Source organism: Canis lupus, chromosome 4, assembly GCF_011100685.1.
Source record: "Canis lupus familiaris isolate Mischka breed German Shepherd chromosome 4, alternate assembly UU_Cfam_GSD_1.0, whole genome shotgun sequence".
Classification (NCBI taxonomy): Eukaryota; Metazoa; Chordata; class Mammalia; order Carnivora; family Canidae; genus Canis; species Canis lupus.
The window spans coordinates 74,400,785-74,413,819 of NC_049225.1; the positions used below are offsets into that span (position 1 = coordinate 74,400,785).

General features: G+C 40.9%; 1 protein-coding gene across 10 annotated transcripts in view; it reads right to left on the reverse strand.

The window, feature by feature from the left end:
* RAI14 (retinoic acid induced 14) overlaps nt 1-13,035 on the reverse strand; it is a 137,862-nt gene that overhangs the window by 28,788 nt on the left and 96,039 nt on the right. For all 10 annotated transcript variants that reach the window (XM_038535376.1, XM_038535377.1, XM_038535382.1 and 7 more), the window contains one exon: nt 4,210-4,298. In XM_038535376.1, the coding sequence (XP_038391304.1) occupies nt 4,210-4,298 (89 nt within the window). The remainder of the gene's footprint in view (nt 1-4,209; nt 4,299-13,035) is intronic.

Below are 13,035 nucleotides of genomic sequence, written 5' to 3' on the forward strand. Positions count from 1 at the left end.
AGCTGGCTTGGCTATTATAAATCAATCAATCAATCCTTTTCAAAAGCCTCATGTGTAAAAGATAATAAAGGTGATAAGGGTGAAGTAGCAATAATCATGATCATCTAGGAGCCAAACACAGGGAGCCCTCATGGTACCCTGGGCACTGAGGTGCCCATATTGACCATCTCAGTGAAACCTCAAAGGCCAATCACCTAAAATGATGTGATTGCTGTTATATTGGAACCATACTCGAGGCCTTATGCTTCTTTTTTTTTTTTTTTTTTTTTTTTTTGAGGCCTTATGCTTCTGACAGTGCTTTGCTCACAAGATCGCTTGCAGAGCATCCATAAAAATTCTCTGGTCAGACTTCCAAACATTTAATGTGGAAAGACAATTGTTAAAAAAAAAAAAAAAATAGATGCTAAAAACCCTTTGCTTCTTAAAACTCCTTTTTATATCTAGTCACCAGCTTAAAAAGTAGGAAATTATACCAGTTTGACCATCCTATAGTCTTGATGGGTAAAACTAATAAAAAGGGCCAGTGTAGTCTATTTTGAAAGCAAGTTTTTTCCTAGACATGCTACAGGGCAGTATGATTTATGGTAACAGATTTCTGTACCAGTTCTCAGTGGGTGTTTCGATTGAAGATGGCCATTTCTAGGTAATAATGTGGCTATATTTAAGTAGGTTCACTAAAAAGACAATACCTCTAAAAGCTGAGCCATTTAATCCATCCCTGAATCACCATAAAAGGTGTTTGGGACTAATGATAGTCACCGAGGCATGGTGACTAATGGGTTGTGCTGTGTCTTCTTGAGAAAGAAAGATGGGGGTTGGTGATACAGCAACAGGAAGAACACAGACCCGGGCAGTAAGAGCCATCATGTTTACCTTGTTTGCTGTGAACAAAGGTTGAGAAGTGTTATTCTAGATAACAGAACCAACATTTCATTTCCATGCACGCTTTCCTTGAGACTTTTTCCTTCTTTTGTTCCTACATTCTGTCTGTATGCTTTCAAGAAATCACAAGAAGTCAGTGCCTCATTCAGGCAAAAGTAAAACAACAGGCCCAAAGACTGATGCGCCACCCTCACTCCTAACAATGTTAGGGGAGGGGGAAGTGACTGGCAGCTCTGAGACATTTCTACCTTATCGAATGTTTGGACAATGTTCTGGGCCCAAGTGCTGTGGAGTCCACCAATTTCAATCAGGGTTTAAAACAAAACAAAACAAAACAAAAACAGACCGGGCAGTTCCCATTGGCTGGCACAGAGAAGCAGCCAGGATGAGTCTGCAGTGATCCCTCTGTGCTGCTTTTTGGAGCACAGTGTCATCTCAGTCGGCCAGGCAGTGGGTGCTACACTGGGTGCCACAGTGTCATCTCAGTCGGCCAGGCAGTGGGTGCTACACTGGGGTGTACAGGTCTCAAGGTCCCACACTTCATCAGACTCTTAAAAACTGAATTAGGCTCTGATAGGAAATACAGACTACCCAATGTGCTATATGGCACAAAAATCTTAAGAGTTATAAGTGTTGGAAACAATACTGGTGGAATGTTTTTTTTTAAAAAAGCAGCATGTAAAGTTTATTATATAATGTGAATTCAATTATGTAAAAATGTGCCAGGAAAAGTTTGGCAGGAACTAGAGCAAAATAGTAAAACTTTCCTCTTCTTGTTAAGAGTAGAGGCACTGGTAGGGGCACCTGGGTGGCTCAGTTGGTTAAGCACCTGGCTCTTGGTTTCAACTCAGGTCCTGATTTCAGGGTCCTGGGACTGAGTCCCATAGTGGGCTCCACACTCAGTAAGGAAATCTGTTTGAGGATTCTCTCCCTCTCCCTCTGCCCCTCCCTGTGCTTGCACTCTCTCTAAAATAAATAAATAAAATCTTTTTTTTTTAAATATATTTTTTAAATTTTTATTTATTTATGATAGTCACACACAGAGAGAGAGAGAGAGGCAGAGACACAGGCAGAGGGAGAAGCAGGCTCCATGCACTGGGAGCCTGATGTGGGATTCGATCCCGGGTCTCCAGGATCGCGCCCTGGGCCAAAGGCAGGCGCCAAACTGCTGCGCCACCCAGGGATCCCAAAAAATAAATAAATAAAATCTTTAAAAAAAAAAAAAAGAGCAGAAGCACTGGTTAACTTCTTTATAGTTTTCTGTATTTCACTCATTTTCTACAATGAGCATGAGGGAAATAGTTTTCCCTACAATAAAAAGAGGGGAAGAAATGTTTGGTTATGATAGAGATAACTGGACTCCTGACTAATCTACTTATTATTTTAAAGATTTGTTTATTTATTTGAGAGTGAGTGAGTGCAGGTGCGACAGTGGGGGGGGGGGGGTTGTGTACAGAGGGAGGAGGAGAATCTTAAGCAGACTCTGTACTGAGTGTAGAGCCCAATATGGGGCTTGATCTCACAATCCTGAGGTCACAACCTGAGCTGAAACCAAGATCTGTACGCTTAGCTGACTCTACCACCAGCGCACCCCAGACTAATCTATTTCTTAACATTAAAGGCAATGAAATAGAGATGCCTGGGTGGCTCAGCGGCTGAGCATCTGCCTTCGGCTCAGGGTATGATCCTGATCCAAGGATGGAGTCCCGCATTGGGCTCCCTACAGGGAACCTGCTTCTCCCTCTATGTCTCTGACTCTCTTTGACTGTCTCATGAATAAGTAAAATCTTAAAAAAAAAAGCAAAGGCAATGAAATAAATCTGTATTATAGCTCTAATTTATTCACTCTAAACTAATTCCTTTAGCTTAGGATTTCTTAGAAAACTCCATCTACTTAGATGACACACTTCTCATCAGGGGTACTTTAGCCAATCGTCCTGCCCTTGCATATAGGTGGTATGACTTGTAAGGTAATAACAGTAAACTTTAAAAACAAACAAAACAACTAGGTCTTGGATGAGCTTAATCAGTGCAACATAAATTATTTCCCTTAAGGTGGTCACTTCAGGAAACCATTCATTCTTCCACTGGTATTGACATTTCTCAAAGTATTTTTTTTGGAGCTTTCTATGGTGCCGCTCAGGAAAAGCATTCTGTTACTTCAATCATTCCCTATTTTTGACCAAAAATGGTTTTTACCAGTTTGATACCTCACTTACCTGACTTGACTTCAAGTGGCTTTTAGCCTGTCCTAAAAAACAAATCTATTCTCAAAGGATAAAGATCCCCCTAATACTGAGATTAAAAAAAATGCCCACAGACTTTTTGAAAATAACTCTGAAACAAAGTCTTCCTATCATTTTTTGAGTAATAAGAGCATTCTCATAATACCTAACTGACCTGCCCCCCGCCCCCACGATGACTACTCTGAGGTGGCCACAAAGCCTAGATAGTCTATGGACATAGACTGATTTCATATTCCAGTAAAAACGAACAAAAGCCATTAGAAGGCATAGGTTTTTCAGTACAAAAGAGAAATGAAAAGCCATCAGTAGTTGCTTTGGTCTGGCCAGCAGGAGCAGAGCCCGAGGCTGGAGACCCCAGGGGCTCCTTCCTGTAGAACAATGTTCCTAAGAGATATAACTACACTTTCTTCTCTCTCCATTTGCCTTGTTCATCATTTAGCAACACTGGCTTCACATTAGAATCACCTGGGGAGCTTTATAAAAAAATACCAGGTGGCTGGCAACCTGCAGATAATGGAATCTCAATCTCAGAAGACAGATCGTGGGTATATATGTGTGGGTTGTATGTGTGTATAACGTTCACTCTTTTCCTTCCATTGCCCTCTCTCCCGGTTCCCTCTGCCTCCCTGCCCTCCCCCAGGTTCCCAAGTGACTCAGATGCACTGATGCACAATAAAGGGTAGGAACCATGGGCAGCTGGTCCAGATGAAGATCAAGGCTTCTGTCTATGGAGCACGTCTCAGCTAGCTGACAAAGCAACTCACTGCATTTCATCACTTCATACTATGATTTGTAAAAACAAAAATTAAGCAACATTGCTCGGTCCACACATACAGTCCTAGACAATAACATTTTAAAATGGGCAATAAGAAACATACAGTTTCTAATTGACCACATACAAGGTGAAAACACTGGTAAAGGCACAAGTGATAAAACCATGTCTGAGCCTAGTCATTAGAGGTGATTCTAGGTTCTTCTTTTGGCGTATCTGTAGATGGGAAATTTTCCACAGTGAGTATGTCTCCCCTTTGTGATACCTACTCTTGTGTTGACCTCTTGACTTGAGATAAAGACCACATACCGGCAGTATCTTGGGCAGTCACATCCACGCCATGTGTCACCATGACCCTGAGGCATTCCACATGCCCTTTTGTAGCAGCAAGATGAAAGCTGAAAAAGAGGTAAACATAATCGCCTTAAGCTTTATACTCTTTGGAGTTCATCTTTGTACACTTTCTCTCTCCTGAGCTCCACAACCACCCAGTGAGGAGGTAGTAATAGTAGTAACCTCATTTTAAAAATGAGGAAACTGAGGCTCCAAGTGGATCTGATAATTTGCTCATTGACACTTTTTATTAAGTAATGGAGCAGGAGATAGATCTTAGGTTTTCTTTTAAGATTTTATTTATTCCTGAGAGACACAGAGAGAGGCAGAGACATAGACAGAAGGAGAAGCAGGCTTCCTAGGAGAGCCCAATGTGGGACTCAATCCCAGCACCCTGGGATCATGACCTGAGCTAAAGGCAGACACTCAGGCACTGAGCCACCCAGGTGCCCCAGATCTTAGGTTTTCCAACCTACAGATCAGGCTTGGAAAAGATTCAACTACATTATTCATCTCTTTAAGAAACAAAGAGAATCCAGGCAGCCCGGGTGGCTCAGCAGTTTTGTGCCCCCTTCAGTCCAGGTGGTGATCCTGGAGACCCGGGATCGGGTCTGTCAGGCTCCCTGCGTGGAGCCTGCTTCTCCCTCTCCCTGTGTCTCTGCCTCTCTCTTTCTGTCTCTCATGAGTAAATAAATAAAATCTTTAAAAAAAAAAAAAAAGAAACAAGAGAATCCAAATTAGATTCAATTCCTAAATAATAAGTAATTTATCAACTTTTTTCTGTTGTCTAGTGCTTTCACCAAAACCATTATTTTTAAGTAACATACTCTATAAAGAGAAATCTTTATAGATATAAATCAATATTGATTTTTAAAAAGATTTTATTTATTCATGAGAGACACAGAGAGAGACAGACAGACACACGCAGGGAGCCCAACATGGGACTTGATCCTTGGTCTCCAGGATCACGCCCTGGGCTGAAGGTGGCGCTAAACCACTGAGCCACCCGGGCTGCCCTCAATATTGATTTTTGATATAAATAAAAAATGGCCATGGTTCTTGGACAACATCAGTGTCAAATCCACTGTTGTGTTGTAGCTAAATAATGGTAGTTGTACACAACTTTTGTTAGTGGCTAGTGTGTGCCAACCGTCCTATTACTCACTTTTACACATTGTCTCTTTTCATTCTCATAGCAGCTCTTTGAGGTGAGTCCAACACTGTGTCCATTAGATGGCAGGTGTCTACTGCACACAGTTAGGTGTAAATAGCATTAAGGAAAGCCCACAATTAGACTCCAGTATTCACTGACACTTAGGAGTTCAAACTATGCTCAGCATGTATATAGACTTGCCATTAAGTGAAGGGATAACATCCAAATACCATACCAATCATCCCTGCAGAACCCAAGGGTGAAGGGCACTTCTATAGAAGAAGCAAAGCACAATTCCACCGGGCATTCAGGCCCAGAGGCTGAGAAGGCCAAAACCTTGGGAAGGTCTCCTTCCTATGGAGATAGGTTAATGAGCCTTCCACTTCTTCTCCTGCCTCTCTTCTATTTTGGGGAGTTACTTTCTCAGGCTATTTGCCATGTGCCATCTTAACTGTGAGCTAACACCCAGGTTGTACTTTTTCACAGGACAGGACCTATAACTGGGGGTCAGGGTCACACCCAAATAGCAAATCCAAGACCTATACCAATTCAAACCCAAGTCCTCTTGACCCCACACCTCCGCTCTGAACAACGAGGCTGAGTGAAGGCAGCCAGATCAGCAAATGAGGACACGTCAGGTCCAGCTGCAAATCAGCCATACCGTAGCTATGCATGTTTGGGAAATAAATTTAATTCTCTGAGCCTGAATTTCCTTCATTGCAAAGTGTGGGGATCGTGTCAGATGATATCTGATGTTTCCTCCAGCTCTAACAACCTTCTATTATTTTGGCTTAATTGGCTCTAATCACACAAACTATTTCTGCACTTGTGCAGCAATTTATATGTCATGTTTCCTTACAGCCAAATCTACTTTGTGGGTGATTTCGCATTACAGCCAAACTTTGATCATATGGAGTGACTTGGGAATGTGGTAACTTGTTAGCTCATGACCAGGAATTCCTGGTTAAATACAACCCAACTAAAAGAACTTCCCTAAAAGGCGGTATGGTAATACCTCTGCTTTCAGCTTTGTTGGGCTAACCTAATTTCAAATAAGTCAAGTTCACCTTTTAGCAGCAAATAGTTTAACTGATCTGGCTGGAAGGTTTCTAAAATTTTTTCAGCATTAGTAACAGTGTAAGTTACATAACTTAATTGCCCTTGAGGACATGAAATCACCAGTAAGAGCCTCAAATATTGATATCTGCCTTCAAGACTATTAATCTAAATGCTCCAGTTTATTAAGCCCTAATATTCATTAATATTTATCTTCTTTTCTTAATGTCTGTGTGTTCGCTCCTAGGATGTTCACTCTGCCATTTCCTATGACCAGGAGAGAGCTAAATCAAAACTATTTGGACAGACAGCCATGTCCTATGCTAAAGATAAAAGTACCAGGATTAGTAAGTAGTGCATGCATGTGCACACGTGCACATACACACAAACATATACATGCATATAGATATGTGACTTGTGATTAAAGTACAATACATGTAAAGAAAACTTCAGATACCACAATTATATAGCCTGCTAAATTTTCACAAATGGAACATATCCATTTTATTTTCACATAAGAACATGGCCAGAGACCCAAAAGACCTCCTTTTATCACCTGCACACACTCCAGAAAGCTCTCCACGGGTCCCTTCTAGTTACTAACCACCCCAGTGTATGTGTTATCTGTATTTTTTTCTACTCTGAGGCTTCTTTGAGTGTATCTGGATTGCACACTCTATTTATTGGGGGTTGAAATTGTAGACACAGATAAGGAAGCATTATTATAAGTTACAACTGTGCATTGATAGGTGGAGTCTGATGAATGCAGCATCCTAGTCTATGGATATAGGGTTTCAGGATCATTCTTTAGAAGGTTAATAAGAATTGTAGCAATAATTATAACAAGGAGGTATTAGGAAATTGGGCTCAAAATCCAATCATATGATAGAGACTTTCTTAGACATTTCTTTTTAAAATAAAAGCCTTTATGTCAACCCAAATCAACCCATCTTTGATGGCTGTAACACATTTTATTGAGGGATCTGTTAATTATGGTTTCACTGCATATGCTTTAATAAATTGTGTGTGTGTGGCTTCATTTTACCCTCTAATTACAGTTTAGATCAGGGAGTGACTTTTCCCCTCTCTTCTGGGAACTTTCCATCTATTCTCCTGCAGAATATTGTATCCTACTGAGAAAATGGAACAATGAGAGTCCTTTCACAATTTTATCCTATATATTTGACCTAACATTTTAGCACTCACCACTCTTACAGGTAAAATGAACAAAGTGCAAATAATTAGAAGTAGATTATATGAGGACAAATACTCATGCTTGTAATTTTATACTGCATAATGTTTTTAGCTAGTAAAATCATTCTTAATTGATGCAATTCAGTTAACTATATCATGATTTCAAGGTGTTTTATCAAAGAAAAGGGAGGAGCATGAAAAGCAGAAAAGGGAAGAGTTGATCATTTTAACCAGAAATTTCTAATTCATTTTTCCAGACAGACGAGGAATTCCACTATGTATCATCATTCCAAGTATGTATTTCCAGGAAATGTGAGCGAAGCCAAGAAACACGACATGTAAGTTTGCTTTCAGGGAATATTTACTAATGCTGTGCATCATCTCTTTGCCTCTCCAGATTTTCCCTCCACCTTTATCCCCTGGGTCAGTGCCCCTGGAAGCAAACCTTTTATGGACTACATCCAATGGGCTGCTTTATCCTCTGGCTTCTGGCTGAGTTCCACCAATGGGAGAGAATTACAAGACGCAGGAGGATGAGAAGAGATCAGGGCATCATCCCCTCTACTCCTTCCCTGCTAGGCCACACACTGGCTGTCTCAGCCTTCCTCTACTTCCTCTATGAAGTTCACAGCTCTGGGGGCCAGTACTGCCAAAGCTATAGCTGCAGCTCTCTCTAGGTTTTGGTAACTGCGCTCTCTGTATGTCCCTTCAGGTTGTGGGGGTGCAGGAAGAAGGGGAGAGAATGTTGAAACAGATTCCCACTGTTACTAGCCCAGGCCTGCTTTCCTAATCCTGCTGGTTTAGTTCTGACCACAGATTTGTAAATAGTTCCTCTCTTAAAGGGTCACCGATGATCCTATCTGAGGGTGCTGGTTCCTGCTGGGACCTTGTATGACACCAGTGACAATCAGGGTATTATTCTGTGTGTGGTCATCCACAGGATGAACTGCTAGGGTCCTGTGGGTATTATTTAAGTATTTATTTATAAGGGCAAATTTGGGCTTTTTAAAAAAAATTCTCCCCACATGTAATTGAGTTAACCACTTAAGATATTTGGGCGCTTTGGCTAAAATGTTTTGATGAGAGAATATGCCAAATCACTTTAATTATACAGAATATGGTATGAGACTTCAAATTAGTTTTCTGATATACTGTTAGGCCAAAGTAGGAGTCGGTGTAAAAAAGGTTCAAGGTTACACCCTTCAAAGCATCAGAAAAACAATGGTCCTACATGAAAGCTGCATGTAGTCTAGAATACCCCACAGTGCAATGAAGGAATGCTAACATTCAGATTTTAAATGGGATTTGGTCTTGGAATAGGTTCTTCGGTAGAGAACTGGAAGTAAAAGAACGTTTAGTAAAATCTTCAATACCATATGCTACATTCTATATTCTATATATGTGTATAGTATACATTCTATACTTTACTCTATACAACATATACTAACGATATACACTATTATAAAATAATCTGTAGGTTATTAGATCTTAGAAAGAGGAAATATAACCATCAAGACATGTAAGGGACGTCTGGGTGGCTCAGTGGTTGAGCATCTGCCTTTGGCTCAGGTCATGATCCTGGGGTCCTGGGATCGGGTCCCACATCGGGGTCCCTGCATGGAGCCTGCTTCTCCCTCTGCCTACAGTAAATAAATTAAATCTTAAAAAAAAAAAAAAAAAAGACATGTAGTTATTTTGGTATCTACTGACCACTCTGATTAGTTCCTTAAAATAACCTATCTTTTATCTAATAACATATCATTGCCATAGAATTTGTCAAAAAATCATTTTACTAACCAACTTGGGACATAGGATCTATAGCCTGAGTTTGCTAAACCAATTACTACATAAAGAAAACCCAAATGGTCAGTGTACTATTTATTTTTTTGAAGATTTTATTTATTTATTCATGAGAGAGAGAGAGGCAGAGACACGGGCAGAGGGAGAAGCAGGCTCCATGCAGGGAGCCCGATGTGGGACTCAATCCTGGGACCCTAGGATCATGCCCTGGGCCGAAGGCAGGGGCCAAACCGCTGAGCTACCCCAGAGATCCCCAGTCAGTGTACTATTTAGCATTTTTTTTAATTTTTAATTTTTATTAGTATTCCCTATGCCCTACACAGGGCTCAAACTCCGCCTTCACCAAGATCAAGAGTCACTTGCTCTACCGACTATGCTAGCCACGTGCCCTAGCTTTGTTTTGTTTTTATGCAAGCTGTACAAATGCGAAAGAAATAAGGCACAGATCAGACAATGACATGATTCTGGCAGCAACTCCCCAACAACCCATCTCTTTTATATACACAGTACCACTAAGAACTAGTTGCTGTACACTTGAACGGCCATCAACTACCAACAGAAAGAGCTGCGTCATTGTGTTAATCCTCCTCAAAGAGAAAGAGGCTGGAAGATAGAGCCTGTCTTCTTTCTCTCATTCCCCCATCCCTAGAAAGAACTTCTTAATCAGAAGTGGAGTAAATGTCATTGTACAGCAGGGCAAGATGGGAAAATGACTTTGTTGTTATTGGTGTGTGTGTGTATATTTAATTTGGACAACCAGTCATTTTAAGGTTTTAACTTCAGAAATTCCTAGTAGCTATAATTTTGAAAATTAAAACATCTGACATTATAGCTTTACTAAAGCTTAGAGGAACAATAAATATATGGAGTCAGATGAGAAAGTCTAACAAGAAATGTGATATTGGGGAGGGAAGACCTGTAATATTTAAGGGCTCAGACTGGATTTCAATCTGTGCTTTGCCATTTATTAGTGTGTGATCTTGCGCAAGAGGTCTATCTCCATTCTCACATCTGTAAAATGGGCTCTGAGGAATAAGTGACTTATATTTAAGAGCACTTAGCAAAATGTGAAGCACATGGTAAATGGTCCCCCCATTTCCCCCAAAAGCCACTAATTGTTACAGCTTTACCATCAGAAGGCAGGGCTGAGTCCAGGATGTGTTGCTCAATAAAAGGATTTGTTTCAATGTTCACAAAATATAGGCTAGTAGAAGTTAAATCAGAACCATCTCTGCTTAGGAAATGAAGAAGGAAAGGGAAAGAATATTACTACATGCATCTCCACTGAATGGAAACTAAGAACAAAGTTGGGGATGACAAAAAAGCCATCCAAGACCAGCTTTGTCTGAAGCTCACACTTGAGCTGCTAACATTCTGGCACCTTTCACGGAAGTGATAATCCTCAAAGCAGGATTTGGCAGCAGCGAGTCATTAGCATTTAGCCTCTGAATGTGAACAAAAAGTAGGGCCAACTTTTAATAAGATACTCAAGTGGGAAGTTGGGTTCAGTTGGGTGGAAAAACAAGATTAGTCACTGGCAGATCCTGGATTTGTAAATGACAGTGAATAGGTTTCTTTTCTTATCCAGTGGCTGATAAAGTAGGTGTCCTCAGCAGTGGCCATCCAAGTGACTGGCGGGTTGGGGGTCACCCCATCTGGATTGCAGGTGGGCATCTAGGGGTTACTACCACAGGCTTAGGGAGCAGATGGTGCCCCTGGTCAGCACAGCACTAACAAAGAGCATGATTGGTGGCTCTAATGTCCTGTGACCCGGATGGCTGGTAAAGGAAAACACCTCTAAAAAGAGTTGGCAGATCTGGGTGAGAATAGGTGAAGTCATATAGGTTGATTAACACCATCTTCTCACCTCAAAACAGTCTTGACAATGTTAACTCTAGGGCACTGAAGCTAACCCAAGTATGGGATAGTTTTCCTATTTCTATAGTTGTATATTTTTGTAAGTATTGCTATAGCTAAATATATCAATTTGCTCATATATTTATACTACGATACCAGAGTATTTACATGCCAGACACTGTTCTAAGCCCTGAGAAACATGTGGCAAATGAAACAAAGCCCTCCTAGATATTGGCTTTTAGTAGGAAGTCTAAAGCTAAACCAGTGGTTTTTAACTAGGGGTGCTTTTGCCCCACCGAAGGGGCATTGGGCAATAGCTGGAGATATTTTCGATTGTTCATGGGGCAGGGGGGTTGATTTGGGCAGACTCTACTAGCATCTAATGTGTAAAGAGGCCAGAGATGCTACTAAACATCCTACAGGCACAGGACAGTTCCCCAAGATGATCATCTAGTCCAAAATGTCTATACTGTCATCATGTCAAAATGTCCATAGTGTTCAGGATGAGAAACTCCGATTAACCATTAAAAATGAATGTATAATGCTAAAATATAAAACTCTATTAAAACAAATTAAAAGACTGAGAAAACATGAGATTTTAATCTTTTTATTGAGTTATAATTCATATGCCATGAAATTCACCATTTTAGAATGTACAATTCAGTTCTTTTCAGTATATTCACAAAGTTGTGCAACCAACATCACTTTCTAATTCCAGAACATTTCCACTGCCCTAAAAAAATCCATTCGGAGTCAGTCACTTCCTATTCCCATGTCTCCCCCCACCTAGCCATCACTAACCTACTCTCTGGCTTTATGGATTTGCCTATTCTGGACACTTCACAAAGACAGCATCATATACAATATGTGGTCTATTATGTCTAGCTTCTTTCATTTGACATGTTTTCAAGGTTCATCCATGTTGTAGCATTAATTTGTCCTTCATTCCTTCCTTAAAAATATTCTATTATATGGATAAATCACATTTTCTTTATTCGTTAATTATGGACACTCGGGTTGTTTATATTTTTTGTTTACCACGAATCATGCTGCTAAAACATTCATGTGCAAGTGTTTGTGTGGACATCAGCTTTTAATTCTAGTGGGTATATACCTAGGAGTGGAACTGCTGGGTCAGTGGCACCCACGTCGAACTCTCCGAGGAGCCCCTGAGCTAGCTTCTACAGCAGCAGCCCCATTTCACCATGCCAGCATTAATACATGAGGGCTCCAATCTTCCCATGTTCTAGCCAAGACTTGCTATTGCCTGGCAAATTTTAATTTAAGAGATGAGAATTTAATTACAACCTAAATTTTCCAGGGAAGCAACATTTAAATCTTTCTCAATGAACCCTTTGAAGTAGTTTTTTCCGTTAATTATCAGCTGAAATTTCCCCTTAGAGGAATATAAGAGTGAATGCAAAACAAATTTAGGTTATCCTTTGGCTTTGTCTCCACGTGACCTTTCCTTTTAAAGACAAGAGATGTCATTCAAGAGTATACAGCAGTGAGTCTTTGGCTTGTTTCTTTTCAGACCAGTCAGGAATTCAGGGGAGGAGGGCAGGACATAAAGGTCCTTCACCCACTCCTCTGACCCCTAGCCCGGTGACAGGCACACTCGTCACCGGCCAGGGATGCAGCAGGGGAGGCTCTCGGGATTCCAGTGCGACTGAAGTGACAGCTCTTCAAGAGCCCAAGCCTGGGGACACAAGCCTTCGGTCCCCGCCCCACACCTACTGAAT